Source organism: Apodemus sylvaticus, chromosome 8 (assembly GCF_947179515.1).
Source record: "Apodemus sylvaticus chromosome 8, mApoSyl1.1, whole genome shotgun sequence".
NCBI classification, from domain to species: Eukaryota; Metazoa; Chordata; class Mammalia; order Rodentia; family Muridae; genus Apodemus; species Apodemus sylvaticus.
The window spans coordinates 77,931,167-77,950,839 of record NC_067479.1 but is presented as its reverse complement, the minus strand read 5'-3'; the positions used below and the strand labels follow the sequence as shown (position 1 = coordinate 77,950,839).

The following is a 19,673-nucleotide window of genomic DNA, read 5'->3' as shown; positions in this document are numbered from 1 at the left end:
TCATTGATTTTTAATAGCTGAGTAGTATTCCATAGTGTAAATATTCCACATTTTCTGGGTACTTTCAATAGGACCACCCAGATCCTTGGAGCCATCTTTTGTCTCATGTCTGCTGCTAGCTGTTGTTGAGCACCACTTCTGTGCCCCATATCCTGCTCTGGTTCTAAGAGTTCCATTTCTGCTTTGTGGTTGTTACTCACATGGGTGGGCCTCCAAACCCAGGGTCTGTAAGTGGCAATTTAAATGGGAAAGGACAGGAAAGGGAATCTGAGGTCACATGGTAAGGTTTGGGAAGGATGGACTGAGCTAAATATGAAATTACTGAAATTTAAGTGTTGGCAATATGGTTTCTGACTGTTTAATAAGGCATTATTGGGTTGAAAACCTCACCTGTGGGTGACACAAGCCCAGGTGTGTTGGGTAAGACCCATCCTGGCCACCAACACACTCCTCCCTCTTCCTGGTGATTCCAGCCTGATGAAAAGAAAGCTCATGAGAAGGAACAGGGGCCAAGATGTGTATTTGAGGAGACAGCATTGACTTCCTCCATGATAATTAATTTGTGCTTACAAAAACAAACCAAAAAGCCAAACCACTGAAATATTTGTATAAAAAATACAGAAAGCCACCATGTTCTTCCTCTGTGTGACCAATTAAATGTTGTAACAATGAATTGAGACAAACAATACAAGGAGCTCTGTCTGGCAGGTGACAGTAGATTCTAAGATGCTGGACAGACAGCTTAAAAACCAGCAAGTTTCAGATTCAGTGAGAGACCTGGGCTCCCGGGACTATATTACAGAAAGACTGAACAAAACCACAGGTAAATACCTGACCTCTCAACATACCTACCATGCATGCCTCTCTCTCTCTCTCTCTCTCTCTCTCTCTCTCTCTCTCTCTCACACACACACACACACACACACACACACACATACACTCTACAGAAATCATAAGAGAGCAGGAATGAATGAAAAGACCACAATGGTGGACGAACAGTTGAATGTAGAGTATGAAATGCTGATGTTTGAAGTGAGACTCAGGACTCTGCTATCCATCCCTTGAAGACTGAAAATGCTTAGGGAACACACATCTTAGACTATGTTGATAGAGTTGGAGAAATTTTAGTCCTGAAGTCTCACATCTCTCACATCAACCCTCAGCCTGAGAGAAGCCTTTCACAGATTCCTGTTAATCTAGTCAGCTCTACTATGTAAGTTCTAGGAAGAACTCTAGCAACAGTGACATAAATCAGGACTGACAAGATGTTTCAGTCTCAACCAAGATCTAGGCAGGGGAAAGCGACCATCTTGCAATGCAGGGAAAGGGGAGAGAAAGGATACAAGCACCTCTTCTACAAAAAGAAAAATGCAATTATGACCACTCATTTGTCAATTCTATGGGCTCTAATACTTGTAAATTGTTTCCTACCTGGGACCTCACATTACCTCTACATAGCAAATGAGCTAAAGACCTGACTTCATCAAAGTTCTGTTCTACTACAAGGGAGGCACCTCCATAAAACCCTTCTAGCATAGTGGCATGTAGGTGTGTAATGTGTGTCCAACCTATCTATTATAAGGAACTGCAGCTATTAGCCAAGCAGGAGAAACTGCTTGCCTATCTACAGTGTCCTGCAATTGGTTAACTCCACAGAAATCTTGTAAATGATCGGAGAAATGAACAACTGGTCGAGACATGGGAGAGTGCCTGGATAAGGTTCAGGATGGTTACGTGGGCTTCACTGTGTTTATGGTTAGACAAGAGAGCAACCTACCCCTGATGCTCATTCATCCTACCTGATGCTGCTTGGTACATGAGTCACACAACTTTTCACAGACTTTTATACACAGACTGTTTGCTTGTTGCACTCTTCCAGTGAAATCTTCTCCAGAAGCAGTTGTCTGTTATCAGTCTACAACATCCTGCTTTCTGCTTGAGATGGTTAGATTCACACAGGAGGTGGCAATTCCTGATCCTGAGCCACAAACAGAAACTTCCACCTTCCTACTCCTCCTCCAAGTACCACCCGCCTTCTAGGGTCCTGATCCCCAGACAGCCCCAGACTACAGTCTAGATTAGCCATGGAATATCACATAGAAGAAGGTAAAATCCAGAGAACAGCTACTTTACCAAAGACTCAAGGTACTTCTGAAAACTCTGACACCAACAGGGACTCATGTATCTTCCAGTCGAGGACATGGGCCTCATGTGTGCTAATTTTTCCATGATATTAAAAAACTACCTGTAGGTAGAGGGCAAACCATCTCTAGGAGAGGAGAAGAGACCTAACAGTTACACATTCTTTCTGTGTGTCTCATTGAAACTAGATGTATAAATCTACTTTCAGACCCCAAGGGGCTCAAGGATATCTCCATCATGGTGCAAACCTATTGTATCTCATGGATAGTGACTTGGAAAGGATAATGATTAGAGAGGCTCACAGAATCTTCACACTTGGTCAAAATGAGTCCAAGAGGTAAAAATCCTAGGGCCTTTCTTTGTAGGAGGCAGACTTCCTGTTAAAAGGCAAACAATATATAACCTAAGCCCTAACTTTGGTTCATAGACAAGGATGGGTAGACATATTCTGTGCCTAGTGCTTGGGTCATGACCACTTTAGTCACTCACCAGTAGAATTGATTTTCATAGTCAGATCCTTGTACTTATACAAGCTCTCCCTGATCTCCTGTGGCATTTTCTTGAGGTCGGTCATCACTTGATAGTGTTGCATTGTAAGCATGAAAGTCTCAAAAGTTGTTCCAGTGGGAGAGCATGACCCAAGGAACAAATAATCCTGTGAACTAAGGATACAAGTATTATGTCAATTCAAGGTGAATTGTGGACCACAGCTGCCCACAAACACACTGGAACACACACATACACACACACACACACACACACACACACACACACACACACACTGAAACACAATCAGAATGTCACATAAATACAATGATGAGGCATCATCTCAGAGAAACATGAACAAAATTTTAGAAAAGCAGTGATGATCTGCAGCCAATCCAGACACAATGACACAATGAGAGGCATCACATATGACCATGCCCCCTACCTGTCGACAGGACCAACTGTACCCAAAGCACCTCCAGGTCAATTACAACAGTGATTTACCATAAACACACATTACCTAGCATCATCCACAAACCAACACCTGTTCAGGCTTCTTAAACTGCAGGATGAGAGCACTCACACCACTCCCCTTATCACCAAACTCTGATTCCACCTGCTCTGATTTACTTTTGGAAGAATCAAAAGGGCCTGTGACCACATCTCATTCCTATCTGAACTTTCTGTGTAGAAAATCCAATTAGCAAAAGGAATTTGTACATGAGGTGAGCCTGGAGTTGTCCCTCCTGTGATAAGAGGATATCTGGGGTGAACAGAGAGGTCTGAAGATAGTCAGCAAAGCACTAGGCATAATGGCTACTTGTTGTTCATATTCTTGTCAGTGTAATGGACCAGGATTCCAGAGAGTCGTCTCTCTCATTTTGCATCTTCTAGAGGATCCCTTTTGACCTGGTCCAACCTCTTCATTCTCTGTGCCTCTTCATTGATGGTGGAGAGATTTGATGATGCCTTCCCATCAGAACTTGTAGGTAGATAAGCACTAGGAAACTTATAGAGCTAATAGGACAGGGAATATTGAAACCATGCTTGTTCCTGAACACAAGCCTGAGGAAGAGGAAGTTCTAGAGACACAGGAAATCTCAGAAAGAGCAGGAAATCATCTTTTAGCTGCACTCCTCAGCTATGTCCCTGTTCCCAACCATCACTAAACATCTGCCTCACTCACTATTGCAGTCCCCTTAGCCATGAAATGCACAAGATGTCACAGGCAAGAAGAATTGGAGGGCATAGTCAGCTCTTATCTGACAATGTAGTTGGTTGGTACTGCTTAGCACAAAAAAGATTGACAATAATCTCCAGCACCTAACATCTCCCACAAGCCAACACCTCTCCAGACTTCTTAAAATACATGATGCAAGCTCAAATTCTACTACACCAACCCAGACTGTGAATCAGGCCACATCATGTGTGTTCAAAATTAAAGTGTCTGAGACCTTGATTCATGAGCAGGGGAATATCCTGTCTGTCCTTGGTATCATATACTCATGTACCCTATAGGAAACTATTGAGGATGAAGTGCTCCAACACTTTATCCTGAGAGCAACATTTTGCTATTCTCATAGAGCTTCCTCCTGTCATAATTTGTCCCTCAAGAGGAAATTAAGATATCTCAGCAAAAGAGCTGCAGACTGGTCAATTCCTGGCTCTCTGAAAAACTAATCATCTGAAATTGTTGACTCTGGTTCTGCCATTGAGTAATATCAAGGATCCAGATCATAAGCCCTACCTACTCTTGGAAGGACAAGCTCCCTGACCCTTGCCCAGGACTCACTATGCCTTCCCCAGGACCATTTCTTCCTTCCTGTTTCCCAACATGACAGAAAGCCAGCCTCCTGCAGCCTAGGTCTGGTCTCTGTCTGATTTCTATTCTCCCTCTGAAATATCCTGAGCAGCATGGAAAACACGCCTGCTTCTGAACCCAATAGGCAATGAAGGAATACCCCATAGGTATTTGGTATCACCACAACACTTGTGACATCACAGAAGATTCTAGGGTTCTCCTGGATACAAGAGATTGTCCAGGGAAGTGACTACTGATGAAGTCATAGGGAAGTACCAGGGCCTACCTGCTAACCAGCTTGTCCTATATTGGCCAGTTTTTGAGGAGACTTTTCCTGCAGTCTTTCTTTTGACCCTGGAGAGAGCCCTGGACACCTTCATGTTCCAAAGCTAAGGGTTTTCCTCTGCTTCATTACAAGTCAAGCAATTTGGATGGGAAGAGTTTGTTAGAGTCTAGGAATGAGCAGTTCATCTTTGTTAGGACCTAAAGCTCTAGGATTCTTGGATGAGGGAGATTCTTTTCCTTTATAAATCTACTTCTAGGGTCTATTCAAGTAACATACAGTCCAATTCCCCAGGTTGTCCTGTTTTCCAGAGCCACAATCATTACCCTGAACCTTCAATTTTATGAAAATTGGATTATTTTTTTAATTGTACACATGCCGTGAGAGAAGACATATTTTCAATTCATACAGACATGTATTTTCATGAAATGTCTGTTTTACAATCCCAGTTTTGCAATGAATACTTCCTCATTCTTGGCAATATTGGAACTTAAGAACAAGGGAAGATCAAATTGCAAAGTTTATGTCCCTTCTTCAAAAGATAAAATCTTAAGTACTACCGTTCTCCAATACAGCCAGACAAAGTAGGCATCTGTGAATAAATGTCAGTAGGGACATTGGATGGCTGCTCTGTAGTCCTATTAGCTCTCCCTTCTCAAGTATCTACCTGTCTGAGATCCCAGTTCTAGTCCTGAGGCTCTTGGGGGACTATGATCCTCTATTCATAAGATACTCAAGACTGAATAGGATGGATAGGGGATCGAATGGCCTCAGGTCCAGTGAAACCTCAATCTTAATGGGTCCATAATTTCAGGAGGGACTCCATTTCCCATTGTCATCTGTGGCTTCCACCGTTGTAACCTGAGTGTGCTGAATGCATGGTAAAATGCCACCTTACCTCTCAGATTCAAGAGTAAAAGGATCATGTACATCTTTAACAATTTGTGTTGTCTTTGACTACTACCTCTAGGTATATAATATGACTACAACAAGGTTCAAAGGTAGCTGGAAATGTTTGGGAAGTTGGAAGACTAGTCTGTATATTGGGTAGTCAGATAAATAGCCGTCATAGAGAATTGGATTACCTGGATAATGAAAAAAGTAGTTAAGAGTTTGGCTAAATGATGATCTCTGAGCCTGGGAAGAAATGCGAGAGTCATTCCAAGCAAATATTATAGGGATGAATCCTTCCCTATATTGGGTACAATAGACCCAAAGTAAAAAGCAGGCCCCTCCCCCATTCCTGAACTCTCCTGAGAGTTTTGTAGTGTTTCTATTAATATACATTTATTTATTTGCACAGGGCCAGAGCTCTGAGAACTGAATGCACCAGAATGTCAGTAGACCGCAGTATTCTTTGCCTTAAATTTTGGGTAGGCTAGTCAGTGCCCTGGTTACTTCTGACCTCAAGGGAGTCATTAAGTTTATGTCCTCAGCATTTAAATCAAGAAATTCATGGAAGAAGGCAATTAGTTTCTGGGAGATGCAGGAATTCCTCTTTGTTTTTTTTCTTTTTTTATTTTATTTTAATTGATTATCTTCTTCACTTACATTGCCAATTGTAAAACCTTTCCAAATTTCCTCCCTCACAAATGCCCCCCTCTCCAAAGATTCCCAACCCCTCTTCCCACCCCCTGCCTCCATGTGTATGCTTCTCTACCCAGCACACTCCCTCCTCCCCCAACCGCCGTCCGTTTCCCTTTGTTGGGGACTCTATTGAGCCTTTACCTGACCAAAGACCCCTCATCCCACTGATGGCCCAACAAGGCATTCCTCTACCACATTTTTGGCTGGAACCATGTGTACCACTTTGTTGATCGTTCAGTCCCTGGGAGTCTTCAGATGTCTGGGTGTCTGAAGTCATTGTTCTTCCCATGGGGCTGTAAACCCCTTCAGCTCCTCCGGACCATCCTCCAGATCCTCTGTTGGGGACCCCATACCCAGTGCAATAGTTCGTTGCTAGTTTCTGTCTCTGTATTTGTAGGGCTTTGGCAGGGCCCCCCTAGAGATGGTCATGGCATGCTCCTTTTGGTACATGCTTCTTGTCGTAGTGTCAGAGTTTGGTGACTGTTTATAGGATGAATCCCCAGGTAGGGCAGTCTCTGGGGGGGCTTTAGTTCAGACTCTGCTCCAAACATTGCCTCCCTTATTGCTCTTGTGAATATTATATTCCCTTTCTCAGAGGAACCATAGCACCCCCACTTAAGTCCTCCTTCTTCTTGAGCTTCTTGTGCTGGGTGTATTGTAAATTGTTTATTTTGAGCTTTTGGACTAGCATCTGCTTATTAGTGAGTGTGTACTATGTGCATTCTTATGTGACTCGGTTGCCTTGCTCAGGATGACACTTTCTAGTTCCATCCATTTGCCTAAGAATTTTTGAATTCATTGTTTTTAATAGCTGAATAGTACCCCATTATGTATATATACCACAGTTTATGTATCCATTCCTCTGTTTAGGGACATCTTGGTTCTTTCCAGCTTCTGGCTATTATAAATAAGACAGCTATGAACATAGTGGAGCATGTGTCCTTATTAAATGTAGGAGCACCTTCTGGGTATATGTCCAGGAGTGGTATAGCTGGATCTACAGGTAGTACTATTTCTAATTTTCTGAGGAATTGCCAACCTGTTTTCCAGAGTGCTTTTACTAGCTTGCAATGCCACCAATAATGGAGAAGTGTTCCTCTTTCCCCCACATCCTCTACAGCATCTGCTATCCACTGAGTCCTTCATCTTCGTCATTCTGACTGGTGTAAGGTGGATTCTGAGTGTTGTTTTGATTTGTATTTCCCTGATAACTAAGGATGCTGAACATTTCTTTAGGAGCTTCAGAGCCATTTGAGTTTCCTCAGTTGAGAATTCCCTATTTAGCTCTGTACCCCATTTTTAATAGAGTTATTTGATTCTCTAGAGACTAACTTCATGAGTTCTTTGTATATGTTGGATATTAGCCCTCTATCAGATGTAGGGTTAGTAAACATCTTTTCCCGATTTGCTGGTTGCCGTTTTGTCCTATTGACAGTGTCCTTTGCCTTCAGAAGCTTTGCAGTTTTATGAGGTCCCATTTGTCGTTTCTTGTTCTTAGAGCATAAGCCATTCTCCCAGCAGTGATGAGCCCTGCTCTGTAGATCATAACATTCACATGTGCAGTAACTTATGCATAGTGGCTTTCCTGGTCTGTGATAATGGGTCTTCTTTTTCAACATACATTTGGTCTATAAGTCTTGGGTCCAAATCATTTATTTCAGGTACCATAACTGCTGAATCCCAGTGTACCTGGTTCCATGTTTAATGAAGATGTCCCCATCCATGTAGAGCATTTCATCAGAATCTTTCTGTGGTTGTGGTGGTGTTCCTTAGGTCTAGACTGATCTCTTTCATCAGGTTTGTTTCATCATGCTATTATTGATGAACTTCTGTGGTTATCATCTGGCAAGATGATAGTAGTATTGATGAGAGTGGGGTTTTCAAACCAGATTCCAGGATGGTTCAGTGCAGGACCTGCTATTGTTTCACACATGCATTGAACATCCAGGGTTCTGGTGTTCCTTTGAGAAGAACCTCAACTGCATGGGGTGATGTAAGTATCAAATGCTGACTCAAAGTTAACTTTTCTGCTTCTTTCACTAGAATACTGGAGACCACCACAGCTCTTACACATGTGGACCAGCCTGGGGATAAAGGATTCAATACACTGGATAGATCTATTACACTGTGATTCTATGGACCTAATAAGTGTGGTTCCATGCCCTTTGCAGTAACTTTTGTTTCATGGATCTCTAGATAACAAGGCTTGGAGGCATCTGGAAGTGATAGGGATGGATCAAAAACACCTGTCTTTAAAGTCTCTAACATGATTTGTGCAGACTCATTCCAGATTAGAGACTTGATGACCTCATTTGTTGTCTGGCTTTTTGGTTAGGAGGTTTATTAGTAACTACTATTTCCAAATGGGTTATGAGAATGTTTAGATAGTTTATCTCATCTTGATTTAACTTAGGTGTGTGGTAGTGAGTTGGAGAAATGGCTTAGCAGTTCAGAGCCATCTCCCTTGGCTGCTCTTCCAAAGCTCCAGAGTTCAATTCCCAGCAACCTCATGGTGGCTCACAACCATCTATAAGGGGATCTGATGCTCTCTTGTGGCATGTGCGTGTATATACAGCAGAGCACTCATACATTTAAAAAATAGTTAAATAAATCAGAATCACCCATTTCATCTAGATTTTCCAGATTTGTTGAGCATAGGCTTTTCTTATGAGACAAGCTATGTTTTTTCTTGTTCTGCGAAATCTTTATTATGAAAATTCACTTAAATATTTTGGAACTATTTTAAGTGACTTGGTAGCTATCTTTCTCTTGAATGGGAGGCCAAGTGTCCTGAATCTAGGGTATCATGGGGCAGGGATTTAGGACTACCTTGAATCCAAGTATGCCTTCCACCTGTGGAATGCCATCTTGGCCCAGCAATGAACACCAGGCTGTTCACTGCAGACTGGATGCTGTCACATCCCCCATGGTACCTCCACTGATTACTGTGGTAGCCAGAAGACCGGATGTGTTGTCACCTCTGGAGCAGGGCCCTTCCTCTTGGTCAGGGTGAATTCAAGGAGGGGCTTTTTGGCTGTAGTATACCAAAGAAGATGTTGTGGGTATCTTCTAAAGTCAGGATATCTGACTGGGCAGCACTATTGGCAAGATCCTCTATTGTCATAGTTGGAATTTGAACCAGGTAGAGTCTCTTTCCAAAACATGCCTCTTGTGAGGAGTGACTTGGAGGCCCTGTCTCTTACATTCAGCCTCAGCCCAGTTCAAGTCAGCCTCCAAGACCACAGACTCCTTGGTATTGAGGGCATCCCTAGTCACAATGATCTCCAGTATCTGACTGTCAATTTCACCAAAGCATTCAGACCTCAGGGACATTTCAGCCTGTGCATCAATGACTTCCCAGGATTGCTAGGTCAGTTCAGGATCCTCAAATCGTCTGCTCTGGGACAGCAGGACACAAGTATTCTTGGCTTCCAGATTTATTTCCAGAAAGTTGATGCAGACCTTGGCTAGGGCAGTCACAATGGACTTCTTACCAGCATGCAAATTGGCAAGTACTGTGTCTGCCTCTAGATCAATGTCATTGCTGTACATTTGCTTTAGGAAAACCAAGAAAGCAGCAGGCTCCACACCATGATTGTTGAATTCTAACTTGACTTCTGCAAGATTCCATAGAACAAGTTACAGAAGATTGAGCTGCAGACAGACAAGACATACTCTAGTGCAGCATAGGATGGAAGGACTACCAGTTGGGGCTCTCAGTGTTTTGGTCTGACAAGGGCAGAAACAGGGCGGGTGTCAGGCCAGGCTGGTAGCAGAGACCTTCCTGCTCTCAGCCATGCTGGTCACAATGCTGTTGGAGATATGGGTAGCAGTAGCTGTGGAGACACTGGCAGGCAGGTACAGTTCCACAGTCATCTTGCCTCCTGCAGGGGCCAGCTCCTCACTGGTCTGTGTTGTGCCCTGTGCATTCCCCCCCACATGGGCCTGGAAAAGGACTCTGTGAGCACCAGCAGGGAGGTTAGGAACTGTGTCCCAGTCCATGCAGGCAGGACACCAGCAGCAGCATAGGGCCAGGCCAGCTCTGCTGCAGGGGACGCCCTCCCAGTGGCACCAACCTCTGCCCACCCCACCACAAAGCCCTGGTCTGCAACAAAATGCTGGATACTGTTTATGGTTCCAGTTTCTTAGCCTATGTATTTTTATTGGGTAATTGAATCCATTGATGTTGAAAGATATTAAAGACAGATGATTGTTTGTTCCAGTTATTTTCCTTTTCGTGGTGGTGTTGTGAGAGATTCCCTTCTTTCATGATTCTTGTGAGATGATTCTTTTCTTGTGTTTTCTTGGGTATAATTACACTCCTCAGTTGGAATTTTGCTCCTAGTATCCACTGTAGTGCTGTATTGGTAGAATGAAATTGTAAAGTTTGGTTTTTCTGGAAGAATATCTTAGTTTCTCCATCTAGGAGATGCATGACGTTTGTCTGGGATCTTCTGGATTTTATCATCTACGGTAAGAATTCTGGTGTGATTCTCATAGGTCTGCCTTTGTAAGTTACTTGACCTTTTCCCCTTACAGTTTGCAATATTTTCTTTTTATCTTCTGTACATGTACTATTTTGATGATTATGTGACAGGATGATTTTCTGTATCAGTCCAATCGATTTTATGTGTTGTAGACTTCTTGGACATTTAAGGCTGTCTCTGTTTTTAGGTTAAGGATGTTTTCTTCTATCATTTGGTCGAAGAAGCTTTCTGGGCCTTTGAACTGGTAACAATCACCCTCTTCTATTTCTACTACTCTTAGGTTTGAAATTTTCACTATGTCCTGAATCTTCTGGATGCTATGGGTTAGGAGCTTTTTACACTTTGTATTTACTTTAGCTGACTTTTCAATATCATCTATGGTATCTACTATGCCCAAGATTCTCATTTCTGTCTTTCATATGCTGTTGCTGATGCTTGCATCTGTAGCTCCTGATCTCCTTTTTACATTGGATCCATTGTATCCAACAGGGATACATCCATTTGTGATTTTTTTAATGTTATTTTTTCTTTTTTATTGGTTATCTTAATTATTTACATTTCAAATGTTATTCACTTTCCCAATTTCCCCTCACTATCCCAACCACACTTACCCTGCCACTATGAGGGTGGTGTATTTTTGAAAGGCTTTTTCAAGATCTAATAAGATAAACAAGTGATACTTTTTTAGTTTTTTTATATAATGGATTATGTTGATGGGTGTCCACATACTGAATTATTCTTGCGTCCCTGGGATGATACCTATTGCATCATGGTGAATGATCCTTGTGATGTATTATTAGGTTTTGTTTCTGAGAATTTTATTGAGTATATTTGCATCAGCATTTTTTATGGTTTGTATATCCTCAGCCCAGTGAGTGGCACTATCAGAAGTTGTGGCCCTGTTGGAGTAGATTTGTCACTGTGAGTGTGGGCAAGAACCTCATTCTAGCTGCCTGGAAATTAGTCTCCCATTAGCAGCTTTCAGATGAAGATGTAGTACTCTCAACTTCTGTACCATACATTCCTGGGTGTTGCCATGTTCCTCCCTTGATGATCCTGGACTGAACCTCAGAACCTGTAAGCCATCTCCCATTAAATGTTGTCCTTTATAAGACTTGCCTTGGTCATAGTGTCTGTTCCAAGTAGGAAAACCCTAATTTAGAAAGAAGGTACTACCAGGTACTGGGGTATTGCTGTGATAGGCCTGACCATGCTTTGGTTGGGAAGAAAGTGGATTGTGAGACTTTGGAAAGCAGTGGAATGTTTTAATTTGGGCTTAATGGGCTATGCTAGTAGGAATATGGAAGAATGTGTTGTTGAATATGACTTGAACTGTATAGACCTGCCAGACATGGTTTCAGTGGAGAATAATTTCAGAATATGACTTAGAGATTGTTTTTGTGATATTTTGGTTAATAATATGGCTACTTTAAACCCTTTTTTGAAGGGTCTGTCTGAGGCTAAGCTGAAGAGAATGAGATTAATTGCATTTATACCAGAAGTCTTAGAAATGCCCTTCATAGACATCATTCTCTTGGTGAGTCCCAGGAAAGGGATTTAAACATGTGTAGGGAGCATAGAAAGACAAATATAAAATATGTGTTTGAAGTATTAATGGGGTATTAGGAAGTGAAATGGTGGTGAATCTTGGATTAAAGAGATACAAGTTAAGGGAGCAGGACTTTAGTACAAGATCCTACCAGCTACCCATAGATCCAGGCATGGTGCCACACATCTTTAATCCCAGAAGATAAATTCAAGGAGATCTCTGTGTTCTAGGCCATCCATAAACAAAGCAAGTTCTATGTGAAGAGAAACTTGTACAGAGGCATGGTGGTACACTCATAAACCCCAGGAGACAGGCATGCAGATCTCGGAGTTCAGTGTCAAGCTATAGAGCAGGATGCAGGGCAGCCAATCTCGGGAATTGAAAGAGTTGGAAAAGAGGAAGCTAGTGATAATGTCATGGAAGAAGGGGGCCATGTTCCAGCACTAGAAAGCAGCAGAACTCAAGCTGCTTCAATCATGTGTCTCTTACTTGATAGTCAAGAGGAGAAGGAGACTACTGGGACAATTGATGCTGGGTAGCTGGAGCTGGAGCTATGAAATTAGTAGTGACAACGAAGCGACCAGCATCACTGAGGAGAAATCTTCTGGGTAGTGTTTGCTGAGAGCACAAAGAAGCTGTGTTTCAGAGATTGCCAGGTTCTACTTTGTGTTGAAGCTGTACTAGGTAATGTGTAAGAGTCGCCCCTAACAGTTGCTACAGCACTTGTAGTTGTTTTGAAGGCATGAAATGTTCAGGAAGAACAGCTGAGGCTTGGCACAGTGAGTGGCCATGGAAGGCCATTGGTGAAACTGCAGCCTCAGTTGCAGTTGTCGGCCCTGTATTGAAGGGGTCACGAGAGAGAGAGAGAGAGAGAGAGAGAGAGAGAGAGAGAGAGAGAGAGAGAGAGAGAGAGAGAGAGAGAGAGAGAGAGAGAGAGAGAGAGAAAGGGAGAGAGGGAGAGAGAGAGGAAGGGAGAGGGAGAGAAGGTGAGACGAAGAGGGAGAAGGAGAGAGACAGAGACACACACAGAGAGACACAGAGCAACACAGAGACAGACAGAGACAGGCAGAGAGAAAGAGAGAGAGGTGGGAGAGGGAGGCAGGGAGAGGGAATGGGAGAGACTGAGACAGACACAGAGTGAAATAAAACAGACAAGCAGTAAAAGACTCAGACACAAAGAGTTAGATTCAAAGACAGAGACAGAGACAGGGACTAGCATTAACTTTTAAAACCCCAAAGCACACCTCCAGTGACATACTTCCTTCAGCAAGGACATATCTCCTAGTGTTTCTAAAACAGTTCCATGAACTAGGTAGCAAGCATTCAAATATGAGCCTTTGAGGGCCAATTTTATTCAAACCACTCCTTTTATGATAAAGCTTTTTTAATTTCTCAAGCTGAATATGGGAGGTATTAGAAAATTACTGTTGTGTTTCAACTATTGTTGGTCTACATGATCATCCACAGAGCAGTACAGTATAACTGTAGTGAAATTAATGACTATAAAGATACAGCATGGATACTTTCTTCATCATGGCATTGTGATTTACAGAGTTTGACACACTTTGCACATCAAAGCACAATTCCCTGTGTAGCTCTGCCTGGCTGGGAACTAATTATGAAGTATAAGCCACAGGATACTGGAGGATGTCCCCTCCCACCTGCTACATCTCGTGTTATAGGACTGTGAGCCACACATGAATACAGTAGGTTCTTTTGAGAGAAAAATTAGAGACTATGTTTAATTCATAAGAACACATTAATTTTACTCAATAGCGGCTTAAACTGTGGAAGTCAATGTATGCAGTATATAGACTTAGCAAAACAGCAAATTAAATACAGCAATAAAAAGATAAACACCAAAAACTTCAAACAAAAGGAAAGAAAACTAAATACCCCAAACAATCAAACTTCTAACCCCAAACCAAACATAATAATTAAGTGAAGCAGCATTTTACTGCTGCAGACTTTAAGCACAGTCCTACAGGCTGTTGTTGCTGGCCTTGGAAAAATTGTACAAAGGCAGTCAGTGGTGATAAGAATCTCCTCAAGATGAAAGTAGGTATACCTCATTTGGGGGAGGGAGGTGCTGATGGAAAAGTCCTTCCAAGGCTATGCAAGAGACATGTGACAGATGGTACCTCAAAGGTTTTCAAGATCACACGATGGATCACCTTGAAATAATTCTTGATAACCCATCAGGACCATCAAAAATTGACCTTGTCTGGCTCCTCCTGGGTGCCCAGCAGATCTTGATGTCCCAAGCACCTCTCTGAAACCTTCCAGACCTGCACTCTTGATGGACTAGAGGCTAGACACAATAAAGGCATCTTCACATATAAGAAGTCAAAAAAGAAAAAAATGCAGCCCAAGATGGCCGTGGTTGCAGGGATGAGATGCAGTGGTTGTTCACTTGCTTTCCACACTCAGTGCTCCTGGTGAGGAGTTGTGTCTGAGGGAGATCTTGATAGGGTCTGTGCCCCATTCGAGCTCCTGTTGCAATATTTCAGACCTAGAGGAGAAAGAGAAAAAGGCCTGTTGAGAACTTGCCATGTCAGCTGTCCAGCAAACACCTACCAATATACACATTTGTATTTCACATGCATGCACACACATGCACACACATGCACACACACACACACACACATACACATACACTTACTCACATGCACATACATTCACACACTGTACAGAAATCATAAGTGATCTGGAATCTATAAAGAGACCACAATGGTGGAAGAACAGGTAAATGTAGACTATAAAAAGCTGATGTTTCAAGTGAGATTCAGGACTCAGCTATCCATGCATTGGGGACTAAAAATCCTTAGGGAACACACATCTTAGACTATGTTGAGAGAGTTTGTGAAATTTTTGTCTTGAAGCCTCACATCTCTCACACCAACACTCAACCTGAGAGAAGTCTTTCACACATCCTTGTTCATCCAGTCAGCTCTACAATATAAGCTCTTGGAAAGCACTCTAGCAATTCTGACAGAAATCAGGACTGACAGGATGCTACACAGGCTCTTTCAGTGTGAACCAATCTCTAGGCAGGATAAAGAGACCAGCCTGCAAATGCTCTCAAATGACTCCTACAAAGCAAATGAGCTAACAACATGACTTTATCTATCAAAGTTCTGTACTACTACAAGGGAGGCACCCACATAGAACCTTTCTAACATAATGGCATGTAGGTGTGAAATGTGTGTTCAAACTATACATCATAATAAACTGCAGCTTTAACTTCAGCAGGAAGATCTACTTGTCTGTTGTCCAGTGTCCTACAAGAGGCTAACTCCACAGAAAGTCTTGTAATTAATAGGAGAAATGAACAACTGGATGAGACATAGTAGAGTGTCTAGATAAGTTTCAGGATGCTTAAATGGAACTGACTCTGTTTATGGTTAAACAAGAGAGCAACCTGCCCGTGATGCTTCATTCATCCTACCTGCTGCTGCTTGGTAGTAGGTCATACAATATCTTGAAGGCTTTTATACACAAAATGTTTGTTAACTTGGTGTCCTCTTCCAGTGCAATCTGCTCCCGTAGCACATGTCTGTTCTCAGTCCACAACATCTTGACTTTGTGCTTTTGATGGTTATATTCACCCAGGAAGTGTTTATTCCTCATCCTGAGCCAAAAACAAAATATGGTGACTCCCTGGGAGCATCCATCTTCCTCCTACATCTCCAAGTACCAACCCCCTTCAAGTGGCCCTGATCTCCAGACAGCCTCAGTCTACAGTCCAGATTAACCATGAAATATCTCATGGAGGAAGTTCAAATGCAGAGGACAGCCACATTACAGAAGACTCAAGGTAGTTCTGAAAACACTGACTGCAATAGGGACTTCCAGAAGAGGACATGGGCCCCATGTGTACTAATGTGTTCATGATGTTAAAAACCACCTGTAGTTAGAGAGCCTATCTTCTTTAGGAAAGGATAATACACCTAAAAGTTCCACAATCTTCCTATGTGTCTCATGGAAACCAGACCTATAAATCTACTTTCAGAGCCCAAGAGGCTCAAGGTTGATTGATATTCCTATCATTGTGCAAATCTGTTCTATCTCATGAATACTGAAATGGAAAGTACAATGTCTTAAGTGGAGGTAAAAAACCTAGAGCCTTGCTTTGAAGGAGGGAGGATTCCTTTTAAGAGGTATGCAGTATATATAACCTGAGGCCTCACTTTGGATCAAAGTCAAGGATGGGCAGACACACTCTGTGCCTAATAGTTGGGTCATGACCATGGTAGTCACTCACCAGTACATTTGATTTTCTTTACTTAGCTCCTTGCACTTGGACAAGGCCACACTGAGCTCTTGTGGCATTTTTTTGAGGTTGGTCATCATTTCGGTGTATTGCATATTAAGCATGAATGACTCAAAGTTGTTCCTGTGGGAAGGCAGGGCACAAATAACAAATATTCCCATGAACTAAGGATATAAGTATCACATCACTTCAAGCTTAATGGTCAATTACCCTAGCACATATAAGCCGCATCCTTCCTCCTTGGTACTGGTTCTCCCAGGTGCTTATTAAACTTAGTACTCTTTGCCTAGGTACAGTAGAGCCAAGGAAGTAAGAGAAGGGAGCTGGCATGCTTTAGCTCCCTGAGAGGTCTTGAAGGAATGGACTAGCTCTCCAACAACTTTCCAGGAGCCTGTGCCACTGGTCTGGGTCCACCTTAATCCTGTGATGACTCTTCTTCTGTTTTCAGATAATGAATTGTCAGTCATTGGTTCTTTTGTACATTAATTCCCAAAGGACTTAATCAATATGTATATGGAAAAGGCTTTATAACATACACCAGAAGTTTTCAATGTTCTCCCAAGGTGAACACAGAGGTCACATGCTGTGCTGCTGGAAATGAGGCTCCCTGGCCTCATCACTACCATTACTTAGAAACTGAGTCAGACAAAACCACCTCACACAACACAAACTCCACAGATCATTAGTGGAAACACACACACACACACACACACACACACACACACACACACACACACACACACAAATACAATCAGAATGTCATATAAATACAATTATGTGGCATCATCTCAGGGTATCATGAATAAAATAGGAGAAAAGCAGACAGCCGATCCAAACACAATGAGAGGCAGCACCTGGGACCATGCTCCTGTAGCTTTTGACTGGACGAATTGCACCCAAAGCAACTCTAGGTCAATTACAAAAGTGATTTGCTTAAACACACAGTACTTAGCATCTTCCACAAACAAACACCTGTCCAGGCTTCTAAAAATGCAGGAAGAGCGCTCGCATACTACTCCTCTTCTCCCTCTATACTGTTAATCATGCCACAGGCTTCGATATATTTTTGGAGCAACCAAAAGAGCCTGTGACCACATCTCCTATGAACTTCAAGTTCTGTGTTGAACATCCAATTGGCAAAATGAATCTGACCATGAGGTTAGCTTGGAGCTATGGCCTCCTGTGATAAGAGAAAACCTGGGGTTAACAGAGAGGGCCCAAGATAGTCAGCAAAAACCTGGGCAAAATGACTACCTGTCATTCAAATCCTGGTTAGTGTAATGGGCCAGGTTTTCCTGGAGTATGTCTCTCTCATTTTCCATCTTCTGGAGATCCCCTTTGAGCTTGTCCAACCTCTTCATTCTCTGCTCCTCCTCATTGATGTTGGACGGTTGTGATGATGCCTTCCCAACAGACCCTGTAGGTAGATCAACACTTGTAAACTTGTAGAGATGATAAGACAGGGAATAGGGAAACCTGACAGCACCTGCACTGCCACCACCGAGTATCGGGCGTAGGCCTGGGGGATTGACAAAAAACACAGACACGGGTCATTCTACAAGGAGAATGCCAAAGCTTTACTGAGAGACTAGCAATATATATACTAGAGGCCAGGGAAGGGAACAGGAAAAAACAATTATAGACATAGGTCAGGCACCTGGGAAGTCTGTACCACACCAGGCGGGAAGGCAGGAATCAAGCTAAGCCACGGGATGTTTTGCTCTCAAGAAACCTGTGCACAAAGCTCAGCTGGGGGTGTTGAGCCAAGCTCTCTGGTTGCCAACAGAAACCATGTTTACTCCCAAACATAAGACCAAGGAAGAGGAAATCCCTTCAAGATTTCCCTGAAAGAAAAGGAAATCATCTTCAAGCTGAACTCCTCAGCTATGTCCCTGTTTCCAACCACCTTCACTAAAGATAAGATAAACTCACTATTGCAGTCTCCCTAGTTCTGAATTATATAAACAGACCTAGGCAAGAAGAATTGGAGGGCATTGGCAGCTCTTATCAGTCAATGTAGTCCATAATGCTTGGCATAAAAAGAGTGACCATAAACACCAGCACCTAACATCTCCCACAAGTGAACACCTGTCAGGACTTCATAAAATGGGTGATGCAAGCACAGTCTACTACACTAGCCCATATAATGAATCAAGCCATATTATGTTTTTTTAAAACCAAAGTGTCTGAGACCTTGATTCTTTAACAGGGGAATATCTCTCTGTCCTTGGCATCACATACTAATGTAACCTACAGGAAACTATTTAGGATGAAGGTCTTCAACATGCTATCTTGACAGCCACATTGTACTATTTCCATAGAGCTTCTCCCTGACATATTTTGCCACCCAGGAGGAAATTAAGATCTCTCAGAAAAGCAACTCTAGGCTTGTCGATTCCTGCCTCTCTGCAAACTAGTCATCTGAAATTCTTGACTCTGGGTCTGCCTTTGAGTAATGTTGAGGATCCAGGTCATAAGCCCTATTTCTGGAAGGACCATCTCAAGCCCACCTCCTCCAGGAAGCTCCCTGACCCTTGCCCAGGACTCACTGTGCCTTCCCCATGACCAGTTCCTCCTTCTTAAATGCCAACATGACAGAAGACCAGCCTCCTTCTGCCTCTTCTGCCTAGGCCTGATCTCTGTCTGTATTCTATTCTCCCTCCGAAATATCCTGCGCAGCATGGACAGCATGCCTGCTTCTGAACCCAGTAGGCTCTGAAGAAATATGCCACAGGCAGTTGGTGTCATCACAACACTGGTGACATCACAGAAGTTTCTATGGTTCTCCTGGATACAAGGGATTGTCCGTAGAAATGACTACTGATGATGTCCTGAGGAAGTACCATGGCTTACCTGCTAACTAGCTTGCCCCATATTGACCAGTTTCTGGGGTGCTCTTTCCTGGGGTGGCTCATTTGACTGAGGACATAGCCCTTGGCACATTCTTCTTCCAAAGCTAGGGATTTCTCTCTTCTTCATTACAAGTCAAGCACTTTGCATGGAGAGACTTTGAGAGGTCCTTGGCACGGGAGGCTTATCTTCAGTAGGACCTAAAGCTCTTGGAT

General features: G+C 42.8%; 1 protein-coding gene and 1 pseudogene across 1 annotated transcript; both read right to left on the bottom strand.

The window, feature by feature from the left end:
• Positions 1 to 9,057: 9,057 nt before the first annotated feature.
• Positions 9,058 to 11,192, bottom strand: LOC127690773 (BTB/POZ domain-containing protein 6-like; annotated as a pseudogene).
• A 3,552-nt stretch (positions 11,193 to 14,744) lies between these two features.
• On the bottom strand, positions 14,745 to 19,311 carry LOC127690772 (uncharacterized). Its single transcript, XM_052190298.1, has 5 exons — positions 19,158 to 19,311; positions 17,863 to 18,025; positions 16,600 to 16,731; positions 15,784 to 15,966; positions 14,745 to 14,847 (listed from the first exon to the last, which is right to left on the bottom strand). The coding sequence occupies exons 1-5, from the start codon at positions 19,297 to 19,299 to the stop codon at positions 14,745 to 14,747; spliced, it is 723 nt and encodes a 240-aa protein (XP_052046258.1). The 5' UTR covers positions 19,300 to 19,311.
• Positions 19,312 to 19,673: the final 362 nt, after the last annotated feature.